A 17,456-nucleotide genomic window follows, 5' to 3' on the forward strand; every position below is an offset into this window, starting at 1 on the left:
ATAAAAAAAACCCTGAATTTGTCAGGAAAATGTGACAAGATTTGTAGGGCCTGATTTTCAGGTGTGCTTAGCGCCCTCAAATCACATTAATTTTAATTGGAGTTGGAGTTGCTCAGCACATCTGAAGATCCCACCCATAGACTCCAATCAGATTCAACATCATGCTTTTGAAGAATCTGGCTTTCTGAAGCTGCAAGTTGAATTGGATGATCAGTCACTGAGCAATAGGGTTACAAATGGTAATCTGCACGTATCATGCCATTTCACTTGTCTGATAGTTGCAGATTCTAGGTAATCCCTCAAGTCTCAGAAAATAATAAAACTTTACAGAGCACAGGTAAGTCGATGGTGTATTTTAAGTCATGCCGTCTATTTCAGACTTAAATGTTTAAATGTTTTCCTTTTGTTCCTCTCATTTTTTAGCAAGCTTCATTGCGTTCATTTTAGCTCCTGGGATTCCAATAAGGAATGGACAGTAGATATGCCAAAGGATGAAGATATTGAAGCTATTTGTCTGGGTCAGGGCTGGGCTGCTTGTGCCACTAGTGCAATGCTAACTCGTGTGTTTACAATTGGTGGAGTTCAGAAAGAGATCTTCAGTCTCCCTGGTCCAGTGGTGTCAATGGCGGGACATGGAGAGCAGCTTGTGGTTATTTATCACAGAGGTACTCTTCTTCCTCTCATGCTTTTTTTTTTTTTTTTGGTTTGTTTTAAATCCCTACCATCTCTTGTTAGTGGTTTCAGGTATTGGTTAATGTGCATGGTCACCAATTCTTCTTTTCTTTTCCTCGCTCTGTGCTTCCTCTCTCCCTCTCCACCAGTAACTCCTTTTATTGCAGCAAACCCACAAATGTCATTAAACAATAAAGCCTACATATTCAAACTTGAGTGCCTTAAATTAGGCACCTAAAAATAAGTAGCCTAATTTTGAGAGGTGCTAAGGATGCACAGCTCCCAGTGACTTCAGTAGGAGTTGTAGGTGCTCAACACTTATGAAAATCAGCAAAAAAAAATTTTGCTTGAAATTTTAGGCACTCAAGTTTGCAAATGTTGGCCTCATTGCATATTTATACACATCTGTCACTTAAAATAGCATGAATTCTGAAGAAGAATGTGCAATAGACATTTAATTGCTAGGCAGGAACAAATGAATGCTTTGATAATTGGCTGAGTTTGTGGGGAGAGGATTGTAACTGTAAGATAGCCATGATCCAACTTGGATTTCAGATACACAGGAGGAAGTTTGTAGAAACTTGTAGTTTGTAAAAACAAATATTACGCATGTGTTTGTAAGAGCTGTAGCTGAGCTTATAAGATACACACAACATGTACCCACATATCTGAGATCAGAATTGGGCTCTCAGTTATTTGACCTACGAGTTCAGGCATAGACCTGAAATAGAATTACTCAGAGGAAGATGCATTTTACCTTCAGATTCTGTCTAATCAAGTATAAAATTATATTGTTATGCAACACAGTCATTGGGTTGACCTTCTTTTCTTACTAGGTACTGGCTTTGATGGGGACCAGTGCCTTGGAGTACAGCTGATAGAGTTAGGAAAAAAGAAGAGACAGGTTTTACATGGAGACCCACTTCCTCTTACAAGGAAATCCTACCTGATGTGGGTAGGATTTTCAGCAGAAGGTAAGATGATGCAGCTATGTGATGAGAGTTCCAGTGAGCAATCTTGGCTTTTTTAGATGGAGAATTTTGCAGAATCGTTCACCTAATTTTTAAAAAATAAGATGTTCCTGTAACTCAAATTTGTTTTTAAAGTCTCTTGACCACCGATTCAGCCATCTTCCTCTGATATAAATGTGGTAATTGGAAATCTTAGTGTATTTACAGTATTAAAAAAATACTTTAAAATGTTACCAAAAAACCTTGAGCCAATTGGCTTCCCTCCTGCCTCCCCCCAAAAAAGCTACATCTCTGCCTTTCTACTGAAATAGAAAAAACTTGAGATCTGTCCCAAATATCTGCTTAGGGAAAAGCCTGTGAGGAAAAATAGATAAGCCCTGTAGCCTTCTAAGAAGGTCAACAAAGTCTCCTCTGTCAGATCAATGTGTGGAGTGAGTTCTAGAACTGAGGGCCCGTAGCTGGGAACCCTATGCCACCAACCACTCCCACTTTACATATGCAGGCTTTTAAGTCAGTTCTTCAGCTAACCTCAACTGCTACAGTATAGCATGAGGAGAGGTGTTCTCTGCAATAGTCAGGAACAAAATTAGAAAGTTATTTTATAGGTTGTAGCCAACACCTTGACTTGCACCTGGACACAAATTAGACACAAGAGCACACTGTGGACTACAGATGTCATTCTCCCAGCGAGAAGCACCACTAAATATTCAGAAACTGCATTCTGCACTACCTGAAATGTGAGTGGTCTTCAACAACAGCTTTGTGTGCAATAATAATTGCAGCTTGAGGTAACAAAGACCAGATAGCTGGGCAGCTCTGCATCCAGAAAGAGAGGTTCCAATCTGCTAGTTATACACAGATGAGAAGAACCCTTCTTGGCTATTAATGCTACTTGAGTGCTAAAAAATACTGGGGTTCTGGCTTGCACACCTTATTGACTAAACGCAGATAAACACCCTCGAGTCCAAGGACAGGTATCAACCCTAACATCTCTTCTGAATATTTTCTGTGCCAACCAGTATTACCTCTTTCTTCTGTGGATTGAGTCTCCACCATCTAACCTTCATCCAGGCCCCAATTTTGGTTGGATAGTGAGAGAGCAGAGAGACTGCACCATCTGAATCAAATATAGATTATGATTACAGCTGCTAAGTAGAAAGAAAAGGAGTACTAGTGGCACCTTAGAGACTAACCAATTTATTTGAGCATAAGCTTTCGTGAGCTACAGCTCACTTCATCGGATGCATTCAGTGGAAAATACAGTGAGGAGATTTATATACACACGGAACATGAAAAAATGGGTGTGTATATAAATCTCCTCACTGTATTTTCCACTGAATGCATCCAAAGAAGTGAGCTGTAGCTCACGAAAGCTTATGCTCAAATAAATTGGTTAGTCTCTAAGGTGCCACTAGTACTCCTTTTCTTTCTGCGAATACAGACTAACACGGCTGCTACTCTGAAACCTGTCAGCTGCTAAGTAGCTGAATTTGGGAACTACCTGCTTGGGAGTTTCAGGATAAACTGTAAATACTGCTGTGCCTCGGGTTGAAGAGAGAAACCTTTTTTCTGTTGAATTTCTAACTTCTGAGATTTATAGTAGGAAAAAGTGCTTATTCCCAAAGTTGTGGTTTTTCCTAACGTAGCTTATTTTCTGTCAAATTCTTGAAATCTTTCAGGAATTTCAATCTCTTACGTATCTCCATGTTTAAATGTCAGTTTGAATAATCTGGCTAGCAGGTGGTGCAGCTTTCTAATCAAACAGTAGCTTCTCCCAAACAGTTTGTACTTTTGGGCTGGAGGACATTACTTAATATTTGGGCATCCTAACCATGTACTGCTGTCTAGCAGCATCTGCCCATAAATCCTCAGTCATATTGCGGTCTTAGATTGAGTGGGCTGCCAGAACAATGCTTGTGTTTGTTATAAATAGGTACCCCATGTTATGTGGATTCGGAGGGAATTGTGAAGATGTTGAACAGAGGACTTGGGAACACCTGGATTCCAGTATGTGACACACGAGAATACTGCAAAGGAAAATCTGATCATTATTGGGTAATTGGCATCCATGAAAACCCCCAGCAGCTGAGGTGGGATTTTGCAAAGAGAGTTGTTTGTCTTGGTCATGGTATAAATGTTACATTTCCCCTTTAGAATAATAGAAACTGTAAAGAAACTTTAACTAACATGATTTTTAAAGGGTAAATAGCTAATAAATATGCTCAGAAAGTGATCCAATTATATATGTAATTTTTAAAATGGACATTTAATTACTAAATTGACCTTGAATAAAATTGTCAGTAATAATTTGATAAAGAAATTTCTAATGTGTGGCTAACAGGCATCTTACATTTTATCGTGAATTACAAACCTTACTAAAATTACAGTTTTCTAAAGCAAATAAGTTTGTAATCTTTCTTCTATGGGGTTCCTAAAACAGCATCATAAGCTCCCAATTCCATTTGGTCCAGTCCTACATTGCTTTTTTAATACCTTGATCGCTTTGTATACTTTTCCTCCTCATATCCCCTCAATAATTGCCAGATCCTGCAGTGGCATCCACATGGGTTGACCCCTGTGCAGATCCAGTCGTAGCTGGTTATTTGTGTGATAATACTTAGCCTATGACTGTGAGGAGCTGTGAGCGAACTGTCATTTTGTAGAGCAATATATGACAATAACATTGTTTTAAGGGATTGATAGTTTTCTATCCCTTTTTTTAATGTATCCAAGCATCCTATCTGTTTAATTGCTGATCCACACTAGGTTGGCCTCTTTGTTCAGCTATCTATGACTTCTCCTACATCCTTTTCCAGAAAGGTTCCTGCCAGTTCAGAACCCGTCAGCTTGTTTTTTCAGTGGTGCACTACCCTACAGACTGCTGGCAGATAAATTTAGAAAAAATGTACAGTAGAACCTCAAAGGTACGAACACCAGAGTTACGGACTTACTGGTCAACCATACACCATGTGGAACTGGAAGTAATCAATCAGGCAGCAGCGGAGACAAAAAAAAGAACCAAAAAACAACCAGCTCAGGGCTTCAGCCACAACGGGTTGGGGCTGCAGCCGCAGGGTGGGGGAGGGTCAGGCCTCCGGGAAGGGGGCTCGAGGCTTCTGACCCTCAGGTTTCAGCTTCAGTGCTCCCCCGTAGCTAAAGCCCCAAGCCCTGGCATGTTCCCCCCCACCCCCCCGGCTGAAACCGGGAATGAAGCCGTGGAGAGCTCTGAGCCCCAGTTCCCCCTGTGAGGCTGAAACAGGGAGCAGAGCCATGGGGCTGAAGCCCTGAGTCCCAGCACTCCCTCCAGGTTTAAAGCCCTGGGACCTGAGGGGGGGGCCCCCACACACACCTGGAGCCTTGACACCACCCCCACCCCATGGCTGCAGCGCCAACGCCCCCATAGTTGAAGTCCGTAACATCTTGTTCGGAGTTACAGAACATTTCAGAATTGCAAACAACCTCCATTCCCAAGGTATCTGTAACTCTGAGGTTCTCCTGTAATTCAAAATTGAGCTTTTTACACTCCTCTGTAGTTTTTTATTAAGTGAAAGTATTTTGTGTCACTGGCAGACTTCAATTCGCTGTCCACTTCCTCTTCCAGATCTTTAAATAACCCTGGTCTCCAGGAAACTCATTAAAATGTGTATCAAACTGGTGGGATGACTGAGTCAGAGTCATCATGAGTTTTTTCCTCCTGCTCCTCTAAGAAAAAGGGTGCTCCTCTATGAATTGCAAAGAACGTTTTATTCAAAGCCACTACAACTGCTAAAGATAAGAAAGCAGGGGAGGCTCATTGTTTGGTGTTTCATTTATCAAACCTTATGCAATAACTGACACACCTAACCAGACCAGTAATGCTTCCTCTTTTTTTTATGCAGTGTTAAGGAGAAATTTTGTTAATGCTGCAGTGATGCAGCTCTATAGATCACCTTTCCCAAACTGACATTTTACTTAGCTGAACCCTGCTAGAGAGTACCAACTTAAATGCCATTATAGTGCTACAATAACACTAGAGTCACTTTATTCAGGACTGTATGTGTAATCCAGTATGCCAAAAAGCAGAACGTGCTACAAGACTGTCTTTCGAGAGAGAGAGAGAGAGAGAGTGTGTGTGTGTCCCCGTCCCTTTTCATCACACACGCCACTCCTCAGCCAAAAATAAAACAAACAATAAGAAAGCCAGCTTAAATTTTGCAGTTATCTTCTGTTTTTCTGTGGACCGTGATTTGGATAAATTGGAATTTACAGTTTCTAGAATATACTAAATCGTGTGTTAGAAATTTGCTATAATGTTTTTATTGTTTGCCGTATTTAAAGTATCTAAAGTGAACAAGAGAATGGAATAGACAACTCTGGTGTAGCTGACATTGTGGAGCATATGTTCTGGTCTTTCCATGAGCTTTTATTTGTCTCACCAGTTGTACAGATGTAAAAATACAGTTTTTGTAAATGACAAACCCTGTTAAAATACCTCGTTCCTTCTATATTCTTGGGAGACCTGACTTGCAGTTTGGCTTTTCTGTAGATTTTGAGTGGTTTGTATGTGTTTTGTTTTCCTTGGACAGGTGCATTCCTTGTAAAGGAGCTCGGTTCCCTCCTACACTTCCACGTCCTGCTGTAGCAATTTTATCCTTTAAACTTCCTTACTGTCAAATTACAACAGAAAAAGGACAGATGGAGGTATGTAGACTTTACCAACAAATTGGGATGAGATTATCTTAAGTGTTCCTAGTGAACAGGGGTCCACATTATTAAAACCCCCACTGCAAAGAGGCAAACTATTGAATACATGACAGCACTGAATTAGTGTTCTGCTCCTAGGTCAAGGTTGAGGCACATTGGTAGGATAGTATAGGGAAGCTTCCACTTCTGAAGTCCATCTGTACATAAATAGGGGTCTTCAGTCTCCAGAGCTGTCAGTCTGGCATCTTTCACTAAATTTATTGCAAAATATCTAACCCCAATAAACAATTTGGGAACTGTACTACAAAGAGGCAGCATAGAGTCTGCAGAAGAGATCTAGGTGTGGAGTTTGTTCAGGTTTGGTAGTTCATGCAAGTTTTTTATTGTTAAAATAATTGTATGTACCAAGGAGAATAAATATAGAACAAAGTTGATAGAATCAATGTAAGATTACACATTAAGAAATGCTATCTCCCTTTGATCATCAAAATCTAATCTGTCTGCTTTTCAAAAGTGATTAACATTTTTTGGCTGCCTTAGTGTTTGGGGCCCAACTTGAAACCCATTATAGGTGTCTGAGTTTCAGGCACTGCTGAGCACCCAACTTTTAAAAATCAGGCTCTTTTAAAGTATTTAATTAAGCACGCAAAATTATTAGTCGTTCTGAAAGTTTTGGTCTTCAGGTTTAATTTGTCTCTTAAAGTAGAGACTAGTTGAAAAAAGATGCAAATGTAGAATATTCTTTGGTATCTCTGCAAAAGATCTGTACTTTGCTCCAAATTCTGATTTGATTTAAACCTCATTTCAGTTGGGGTGCACATGGTGTAAATTGGCACTGAGTTTTAATCTCCATCTCAGGGGCAATTTCATATGTTTTCGCAAAAAGAAAAGGAGTACTTGTGGCACCTTAGAAACTAACCAATTTATTTGAGCATAGGCTTTCGTGAGCTACAGCTCACTTCATCGGATGCATACTGTGGAAAATACAGAAGATGTTTGTTTTTATACACACAAATTATGAAAAAATGGGTGTTTATCACTACAAAAGGTTTTCTCTCCCCCCACCCCACTCTCCTGCTGGTAATAGCTTATGTAAAGTGATCACTCTCCTTACAATGTGTATGATGATCAAGGTGGGCCATTTCCAGCACAAATCCAGGTTTTCTCCCCCCCACACACCCCTCCCCCCAAACAAACCCACTCTCCTGTTGATAATAGCTTATCTAAAGTGATGAGTCTCCTTACAATGTGTATGATAATCAAGGTGGGCCATTTCCAGCACAAATCCAGGGTTTAACAAGAATGTCTGGGGGGGGGGGGGGGGATTAGGAAAACAAGGGGAAATAGGTTACCTTGCATGATGACTTAGCCACTCCCAGTCTCTATTCAAGCCTAAGTTAATTGTATCCAATTTGCAAATGAATTCCAATTCAGCAGTCTCTCGCTGGAGTCTGGATTTGAAGTTTTTCTGTTGTAATATTGCAACTTTCATGTCTGTAATCGCGTGACCAGAGAGATTGAAGTGTTCTCCGACTGGTTTATGAATGTTATAATTCTTGACATCTGATTTGTGTCCATTTACTCTTTTACGTAGAGACTGTCCAGTTTGACCAATGTACATGGCAGAGGGGCATTGCTGGCACATGATGGCATATATCACATTGGTGGATGTGCAAGTGAACGAGCCTCTGATAGTGTGGCTGATGTGATTAGGCCCTGTGATGGTGTCCCCTGAATAGATATGTGGGCACAGTTGGCAACAGGCTTTGTTGCAAGGATAGGTTCCTGGGTTAGTGGTTCTGTTGTGTGGTATGTGGTTGCTGGTGAGTATTCGCTTCAGGTTGGGGGGCTGTCTGTAGGCAAGGACTGGCCTGTCTCCCAAGACTTGTGAGAGTGTTGGGTCATCCTTCAGGATAGGTTGTAGATCCTTGATAATGCATTGGAGAGGTTTTAGTAGGGAGCTGAAGGTGACGGCTAGTGGCGTTCTGTTATTTTAACACGGCTGTTACTCTGAAACCTGTTCATATGTTTTGAAATCTGTGCTCACTGATCTATGTATACCAGGGATCTCAAACTCAAATCACCATGAGGCCTACATGAGGACTAGTACATTGGCCCGAGGGCCACATCACTGAAACCTTTTCATATAATGATACAAAAGTAGAGTCAAAAATGAAAAAAATGAGGAGTAATATAGTATGCTATTAAAAGTCAATGTATTAACTTTTTTAAAACTGTAATGCGAAGAGGGGTTTTAATAAAATATAAATACCTGTAACTATTCCTTATGTGGTCAGTAACACTGATGATGATCTATACTAACAGTCTATCAACATAGCTGTAATGGCAGGAACTTTTTAAAGTAACTATTCATACAAAATACGTTGCCACTTTTAACAAACATTCTTCCCAGCTACTCACAGCAAAGAATCATCCATGATGAATGTCATACCTCAGACTGCTCGTCTAGTCCATGAGGCTCCGCCCCGCCCCTGCCCTGCTTCTTCCTGCCCCGCCTCTTCCCATCCCTTCCCCGCCCCCATTCCAACCCCTTCCCCAAAGTCCCCGCCTCCACTCTGCCCCCCCCAGTGCACCGCATCCCCGCTCCTCCCCCCTCCCTCCTGGAAAGTCCTAAATGCCGCCAAACAGCTGTTTGGCGGCAGGAAGCGCTGGGAGATAGGTGGAGAAGCGGGGATGTGGCGCACTCGGAGGAGGAGGGGCTGGCGGGGGGAAGGGGAGCTTGGCTGCCGGTGGAGTCGGCACCTATGGCGGGCCGCAGGAAATAGCGCCGTGTTTGAGACCCCTGATGTATACAGAAGAAGCTTCAGTAAAAAATACTGTATTCTTTTGTGAAGTGTTCAATGGTTTTTCTCCATTTTTCAACAGTACTGACTGAATGTGTGTCTCATTGTCCTTGCCAAGCAGTGGAAAAAGGACTTCCTGAAGTGTTAATTTGGCTGGAGGGAGCTTGTATTTTAGGTAGTGTCTACAGGGGTTTTCAAACTGGGGGTCGGGACCTCTCAGGGGGTCCCAAGGTTATTACATGCGGGGTCACGAGCTGTCAGCCTCCACCCCAAACCCCACTTTGCCTCCAGCATTTATAATGGTGTTAAATATATAAAAAAGTGTTTTTAATTTATAAGGGGGGTCGCAGTCAGAGGCTTGCTGTGTGAAAGGGGTTACCAGTACAAAAGTTTGAGAATCACTGGTCTACACACTACAGGACTGAACGGTTCCCAATTGATCCAATGAGCATGGACTAGCTTAAACACAAATGGTTCTGACTGTGCACGTTAGCCCTGTTTGTTTGTGTTGCAGACCACTGCAGTTTTGGCCAGTGTCCATGCTAGTGCTGTTTTATACTGTTTCGCTTAAAATGCCTTCTGGTATTCTATCCTACAGTTTCTGTTACAGCTCCCAGAAGCAGTGGATTCTGGGGATTTTGAAAGGCTGCCAATGCACTGTAGAACAGTAGTAGTAGGACTGTTTGAACTGTTTTGTCTGAATGGTTTAGCATTGTCCACTCTAGCACTAAACTGATGAAGGCTCAGATAGTTCCGATTAGACCAGATTCAATCCAGCTGTGAACAAGTATAATATAAATGGCATTTGTTGTGCATGTAAGCTGTTTGGAGCTAGGGTTGCCAACCCTCCAGGATTGTCCTGGAGTCTCCAGGAATTAATCTTTAATTAAAGATTAATCTTTATGTCATGTGATGAAACCTCCAGAAATACATACAACCAACATTGACAACACTATTTGGAGCACTTTTGTGTGTGGATATGATGTGGTTTACAAGCATGCCATAAAGTTCGAATCATAGGACTGCAAGGGACTTTGAGAGGTCATCTAGTCCAGTCCCCTGCACTCATGGCAGGACTAAGTATTATCTAGACCATTCCTGACAGGTGTTTGTTTAACCTGCTCTTAAAAATCTCCAATGATGGAGATTCCACAACCTCCCATGGCAATTTATTCCAGTGCTTAACCACCCTGACAGTTAGGAAGTTTTTCCTAATGTCCAATCTAAACCGCCCTTGCTGCAGTTTAAGCCCATTCCTTCTTGTCTTATCCTCAGAGGTTAAGAAAAACAATTTTTTTCCCTCCTCCTTGTAACAACCTTTTATGTACTTGAAAACTGTTATCATGTCCTCTCTGTCTTCTCTTTTCCAGACTAAACAAACCCAGTTTTTTCAGTCTTCCAACACAGGTCATGTTTTCTAGACCTTTAATCATTTCTGTTGCTCTTCTCTAGACTCTCCCCAATTTGTCCAAGTTCTTAGTGTGATATGTTTTTCTTTTGCAGATAAAGGCTTAAGGACAAATATCTATCTCTTGCCCCAATAGGATGTGAAAAGGAACATTAGAGAATAATTTGATACAAGTTGGTGGAAAGTACTAAGCACTTTTTTTTTCCTGGCCTTCAGTATGCTTTTTTCCCTCTCTCTCTTATTCAGGAACAATTTTGGCGTTCAGTAGTGTTTCACAATCACTTGGATTATTTATCCAAAAATGGATATGAATACGATGAAAATGCTAAAAATGAGGCAGCAAAAGAACAGCAGGAGCTTTTAATGAAATTGTTTGCTGTAAGTAAAATTTAAATGCAAAAGAAATTAAAGCTTATTGTTGAGCATTAATTTTCAGTAGATGGTATTTGATGCAGTTTAATTATGGATAGCTACTTTGTCATTTTCTTCCATGTGTACAGTTATCCACCCAACACACTGTATGATTTTAGCCACAGTATTGCTTCTCAATCGTGGAAAAGGAGTTGTACAGAGAGAACTACTTTTTTTGCTATACCATTAAGTATTGTTGGCACTCTCTGCCTAATATGTCTAGCACCAGAATACTATAGGTATTGCAGGGTCAGAATTGAATTGTGTTGGCAGTGCTATGTGAAATGTTTGCGTAGTTCCTGCCCACATTGTGCAAATCCTGTTAAATTCTCTTATGCAAGTAGGCACACTGAAATCAGTAACACTAATCAAGAGAGCCAGGAGAGCAGGATTAGGTCTATCGTTCGTTGTTCAAGGGTGTGTTGTTAAATTTTCACTGTCATGATTACTAAATTTCCAGCATTTTTTTAATAAACGAAAGCCTTAATTGATGGGCTTGCATACCCATGCATGCTCCTATTAAAAAACTATTTTGAATTTCCAGGCTTTTATGTGTGTGTGTATGTGTATGTGTGTGTATATATATATATACACACACATAATTGGCCAATAGGTCTGTGTTGCCTAAGAAAAGTTACTGTCCTTACAAAATAAGGGCGCTATAAGGTGTATATACAGGTGTCTGGCTAACCTATACCCCTTATGAGAAATTAAGTTGGTGGTGCTTAGTGCCATTACTATGATTAATTATTCTCTTTCGGTTATTCTAGGAAGCATGCTTGTGGAGTGTGTAACTAAAGGATTGTTTTTCTTTCTTAGCTTTCTTGTAAACTGGAACGTGAATTTCGTTGTGTGGAGCTTGCTGACTTCATGACCCAAAATGCTGTCAATTTAGCTATCAAGTATGCATCTCGCTCTAGAAAACTAATACTAGCCCAGCGGCTTAGTGAGATGGCTGTAGAGAAAGCGACAGAGATGGCAGCACCTGAAGAAAATGAGGAGGAGGAGGATTTCCGAAACCATCTGAATGCTGGGTAAAAATAATTTCAACATGATAAAGAAACCTGCAGATTTTTTTGTTAATACGGATATATTCAAAATTATGGTGCAGTCAATACAGTTTTATTGTCCGATGCTATAAACATGCAATATATTCATTAGTGTGTGACAATTGGCTCTAATCCTAGTGTGATTCTACTCTAACAATGGTCTATATAAAAGTAGAGCTGTGTTGTTCAATAGCTCTACTCCTGGGGATTCATTTTAATAAATTAGCTCTGAAGAGCCAGCAAAGCTAGAGAGAGTGGGTTGGTTCATTTCCTGCTTATGTGGTGTTGGAAGAATTTTTATCTAAGTCACTCAAATACCACGGTAATGAGGGTGGCATATGAACCTATATAGAATAGAACTAATTTCTGATTGCAAACTACTGTTAGTGATGCATGAGGCTGAAGGAACTCAGATTGATTTCTCGAGATTCTAGGCTGAGTTGGCAGTGCAGGGACTTAAGGCTGGTCTACACACAAACTGATCCTGAAATAACTAGATCAGTTTTAATGCACACCTTTTGTTATTAGTGTCCACACGCAGACTTGCACCAAAATAACAAAAATTGTGACTTAAAACCAATTTAGTTATTTCAGTGCAAGAATGTGGTAGAACAGCCCTTAGTTGCGATTTACAGCCAAAGTGGATGTTCCTCACAGCACCTGTCCCCCCTAGGAACAGACAGAGGATTAGAGCTGGTATTAAACAGTATCACTAATCCAGTGATAGAAAAGCTTTCACAGCCTTTCACCAGCACTGAGATAATGGCATCACAGTACAGTGCATAAAGTTAGGGAGCTTATTTTGATAGAAAGAAGTTTAATTTTGCAACAAGTGCAAGGCCCATACGTAAAAATGTCTGCAGGTTTCCTTTGGAATATGTGGCTGCAAACAGGTTGATAACTCCCTTCCAAGTAGTCTGCTCCAATTTCCTGGTTCATGAATGGAAGCCACAGTCTAATGTTGGTGATTTCAGTCTCTTCTAGGGTTGGATTATATCACGAAAACTAGATTGTTCTTATTGCCAGATTCAGTCATTGCTGTAAGAGTCTTGTTGGAAAATGAGAGCTTCTGTTTACATATACGCACATCTTAGTAATCAGCAAAGATTGAGAGATAAATATAGAAAATGTACTTGGTTATTTAATGGGATTTCAGTAAAATACAAAATCATATTTTCAACATTTTCTGCCTAAATTGCAGTTTGAAAATATATGCATCCAGTTATTTGGCTTTGTATTTAAATGAGTAGTTTGTGTATGTAATTGGCATGTGTGCATAATTAAATTATTAGTCTTGAAAACTTGGCCAATTTATATTTTTGCAAATTGTCAACACTATATAGCAGGAGATCTCGGATGTTTTATCCCTTTCCTCAATAGTTAGCACCTTTCTCCTTAACTCTTCCTCCAGAAAGGTTGCAAGGTTCTTCTTATTCAGAGCCCACCTTACTCTTGCCCATCTTGGGGAGTAAGGTAAAATTGTGTGGTCTGTCTTTGAGCCTTTGAGTTCTGAATACATTGGAGGTCAGTGCAGGCTGTTTTAATTCAGTGTTGTGGACTTTAAGAGAAAACACAGGCACTTGTGATCCCCCTTAGTGTCATAGGAGTACTGTGGTGGTGGTGCTGAACGTATTTTATGTGGTGGTGGCACTGAAGTGGTTATTGATATTTAATTTATTAAACTCTTGAATTGTTTTGACTGTCTTACCACAGATTAATCAACAGCATAATCAAAAAAAAAAAAAGCCCAGACTGTTTTCATTTTATAAAATTAATACAGAAATGTAACTTGGTCTTACTTTATTCCTTTCTGTTAATGAGCGTTCCTCTTTCCCTTTGGATGAGGTGGAGTTTCATGCACAACCTCATTAAAATTAATTATTTCCACTTAGTTATAGCAACTCTGGTACAGAGTGGAGCCAGCCTCGAGTCAGAAACCTTCTGCATGAACAAGATATGGAAGACAGCAAGGAAGCTGATGCAGTTGAGGAAGTGGAAAAAATGCCAGAAATGCAAAAATTTAGTAAGAAACACTTTTGGGACAGGTTGGGAAGTTTACACAGACCTTTGTTTTACAGATTTAATAGGAATTAATTTTTCATTGTGGAAATTCCCCTCATAACTTTATAAAATGGATTGGATGATAACACAACAATTTATATAGCGTTTAACGTTTTTAAAGAATTAATTTTCAGGACACCAATGTGAGGTAGGTAAGTATCATCTCCATCTTACAAGGAAAGTGAGGCACAGATGTTAAGTGACACAGCAGGTCAGACACGTAGGTAGAGCCCTGCACGGATACAAAATTTGTATCCGCATCTGAGCTGCGATACACAAAAATGATCCGCAGATATAAAGCTGATATCTGCAGATTTGCAAGGCTTTAGATATAAAATTTGGATCCGCATCCATCCTCAATCTGCAAAAATGGTCCGTGGATATCCATATCTGCGGATGCAAAGCAGATATCAGTGGATTTGTAGGGCTCTACACATAGGGCCTGATCCAAAGCCCACTTAAGTCAATGGAAAGAAATAAGTATTCTTGACTCCAGTTAGGACACTAACCATTAGACATGTTCTGTCTGGTTTGAACATCCCACTTAACTACGTTACTATCATTGCATTTTTTTTTTTTGGTGGTTTCATTTTTAACAATAGCACCTGCTGACTTCTGTCTTATCTGATGGAACTGTTTTCTTGGTTTCATTTCAGCTCTTACATGGGCTGAATTAACAGAATGAAGGCACACCCTGGCTGTGCCCTCTCCCTGGCTGCCAATGCCCATTTTCTGGGGCACCTGAAGGAAAAGGGTTATAGGGAGCTTGTGATGCTCTGCTATATCTTCACTATCACCTCCAGACAGACTTTCTAGCACGCATCTCCTTGTGCGCTTTCCATTTCCCGCCTTCTGTGTGTTAATACATATATAGTAATATGAATGCTTTGGACTCTAAGATGGAGGGGTTGGAGGGGAAATAATCACTGAACTACAGTCTAGCACGTGCTTACCATATTGTTTGAAGGAGTGAAGAGTGCGAACACTGAAACTTGCTTTGAAGACATGCAATTATAAGTTCATTTTTTCTTAGCATGCTCTTTTCTGTATTATGGTAACACTTTAAGTACTAGAAATTCTTTTAAATAAATGCTGTTGCTTCTACTGCTCAAAAAGAGGAAGTTTAAGTGGGGTTATCCATAAAAGTGGCAAAGTAAAGCTTAGCTTAGCAAAGTAAATATTCAGCTCTTTCCTTCTTCTTAGAAAAGGTGAGCCCAAATAGGGATATAATGATTTAAATGTGTCTGTTAAAGCACTTATACAAATACTAAAATGTAAAGTAATGATGAAAGTTACATATGAGTTCACTAGGAGTTTTTTAAAATGAGTTGTGCTGTTTTAATATTTGCATATTGTTATGAGTTTAAAATGCATCTTTTTATTCTGAAGGACAGAATCCATTCTGCAAAACTGTAGGATTGCCAGAAATGTCTACTCCTAAATCTGGTGAGTAAATCTCATTTTATTCCAATAAGAAAATGTTGTTGTCAGGTCTATCATTTTGTTGTCAGTATCTACCCACCTGCCTCGCCTCCTGTTTCCTAACATCCTAGTAAAAGTGCAGAACTTTCAGTTTTGATTTAACAAGGCTGGAATACTTTTATTTGTCTAATTAAGGAAATAAAATGAAAAATGTTCCATTTAATCTTATGGAACACGCACAATACTTCTCAGATTTTCATGTGTTGTTTTTTTCCCTTTTCTGTAACAAAAGCTGTAATTACATCAAGCAGCCAAGGACGAGTCAATCCCTTCAAGGTAAGAATTTTGCAGTTCATCTGATAGTGATTTTTTTTTTTTTTAAAAGTTAAGATTTTCATATAAAAGAAATTCTTTGGAAAAGAAGACTCCCTTTTGTCACTGAAAATAAAATGCTCCCAACTGTTTGTTACTTTAGGTATTGGCTAATCAAAAAGACCCAACAGCTCACTCAGCTAACATTCTAGATAATATGAGCAAGTTCTGCAAGAATACCCCAACACCTAACAGCCGGGCTGTAAACAAACAAAAGTCTCCAGTTATAAAGCCTCTGATCCCCAAGCCCAAGTCCAAGCAGGTAATATTTCCGGTCTTTACACTAGTTCAGTGAGCAAAAAGTTAGTGAGTAAAATTGAATTTTCCCTGCTCTTATTGCATATAGGAAACACTGTTGATTGAATGAAACAACCCAGATGGTAAACTCTGTCCAAGCAGAGTACAGAAATGTGTAGAACTACACCATGTGCAGACTAAAAAGCAATATGAGATTTTTTTTGTCAAGCTGTAGAAAGCATGTCCTTGCAGTGACTTCAGTAGTTATTCTTTTTTAATAATAGCGTATTAATAATAAATATGTACCATCTTAAGGTTTTAAACCATCAGTTTAACAACAGAAACCCTCAGTCAAATCGCTTTTCCTTGGGATGATGTGGTTTGTATTGTCAGATGTAGACGTATTCACAATGTGTAAATATCACCAGTGGATTTTTCTAAATCTCTATAAATTTTTATAGGCTTTAGCAGCCACTTTTTTCCAGCCCCGTACACCCCATGCTGGTGACAAAACAGTAGAAGAAAGAGAAGAAAAAGCTGAAAATATATTGCCTGAAATCCAAGATGCTGCCACTGAAAACACTGAAAACAAAAAGTGAGTGAATACAAGGGATTTTGTTTCTCACATAACACTTAATTTTAATTTTGATGTATACACTTGACACAATTTCAGAAATGTCTGCATTTCTAATATAAGGCTCATTAATTGTTGCTATTTCATTTTTCTCATCTGTACATTAATGTTCTTCAATGCTTTAGATCTGGCTAGTCTCAGGGTATGTCTGCTTTGCAACCAGGGGTGTGAATGGTAACTCTCAGAGATGTACCCATGCTAGCTGTGCTCTAGCTAGTTTACTAAAAATAGAAGTGAGGATGCAGCCGCATGGGCTTCAGCAGTTGCTGCACAAGTGAGTACATACCCAGAAGGGTCAGGTGGACTTGTGCAGCCCGCACTGAAGCCTGTGCTGTAGCATCCTCACTTCTGTTTTTCGCGAGCTAGCTAGATTACATCTACATGAGCTGCCATTCGCTCCCCAGGCTGCAATGTTGATGTACCCTAGAAGTGTCACATTTTTTTTTTTTTAAAGTTTGGTTTGAACATTTTGGAACATGAGCTATAAAAGTGGTGCATCAACACTTCTGTTATATTCATCTTCTGAGTCTCACTAGCTAATTGAGTATGAAGACTTAGCTGCCTCGCCTCTAGAGGTAGTCCTTACACACCAAGATTGTGGGAACGATTTCTGATGGCATTGGAATGAGACAAAGCTGTATAAAACCATGATAAGAGCATTCATTAATAAGTTTTCGCAGTTGTGAAGCCACTTTTATGATCTTAGCTGGCTGCTATTTATAGTATATGTAT

General features: G+C 39.8%; 1 protein-coding gene across 1 annotated transcript in view; it reads left to right on the top strand.

Moving 5' to 3' along the window:
* WDHD1 (WD repeat and HMG-box DNA binding protein 1) overlaps positions 1 to 17,456 on the top strand; it is a 50,195-nt gene that overhangs the window by 29,010 nt on the left and 3,729 nt on the right. Inside the window, exons 14-24 of the mRNA XM_074956482.1 lie at positions 424 to 665; positions 1,509 to 1,646; positions 3,577 to 3,733; positions 6,209 to 6,323; positions 10,785 to 10,916; positions 11,769 to 11,983; positions 13,891 to 14,021; positions 15,449 to 15,505; positions 15,774 to 15,817; positions 15,957 to 16,115; positions 16,552 to 16,685. Coding sequence (XP_074812583.1) covers positions 424 to 665; positions 1,509 to 1,646; positions 3,577 to 3,733; positions 6,209 to 6,323; positions 10,785 to 10,916; positions 11,769 to 11,983; positions 13,891 to 14,021; positions 15,449 to 15,505; positions 15,774 to 15,817; positions 15,957 to 16,115; positions 16,552 to 16,685 — 1,524 coding nt within the window. The remainder of the gene's footprint in view (positions 1 to 423; positions 666 to 1,508; positions 1,647 to 3,576; positions 3,734 to 6,208; positions 6,324 to 10,784; positions 10,917 to 11,768; positions 11,984 to 13,890; positions 14,022 to 15,448; positions 15,506 to 15,773; positions 15,818 to 15,956; positions 16,116 to 16,551; positions 16,686 to 17,456) is intronic.

This window comes from Natator depressus, chromosome 6 (genome assembly GCF_965152275.1).
Source record: "Natator depressus isolate rNatDep1 chromosome 6, rNatDep2.hap1, whole genome shotgun sequence".
In the NCBI taxonomy this organism is placed as follows: Eukaryota; Metazoa; Chordata; order Testudines; family Cheloniidae; genus Natator; species Natator depressus.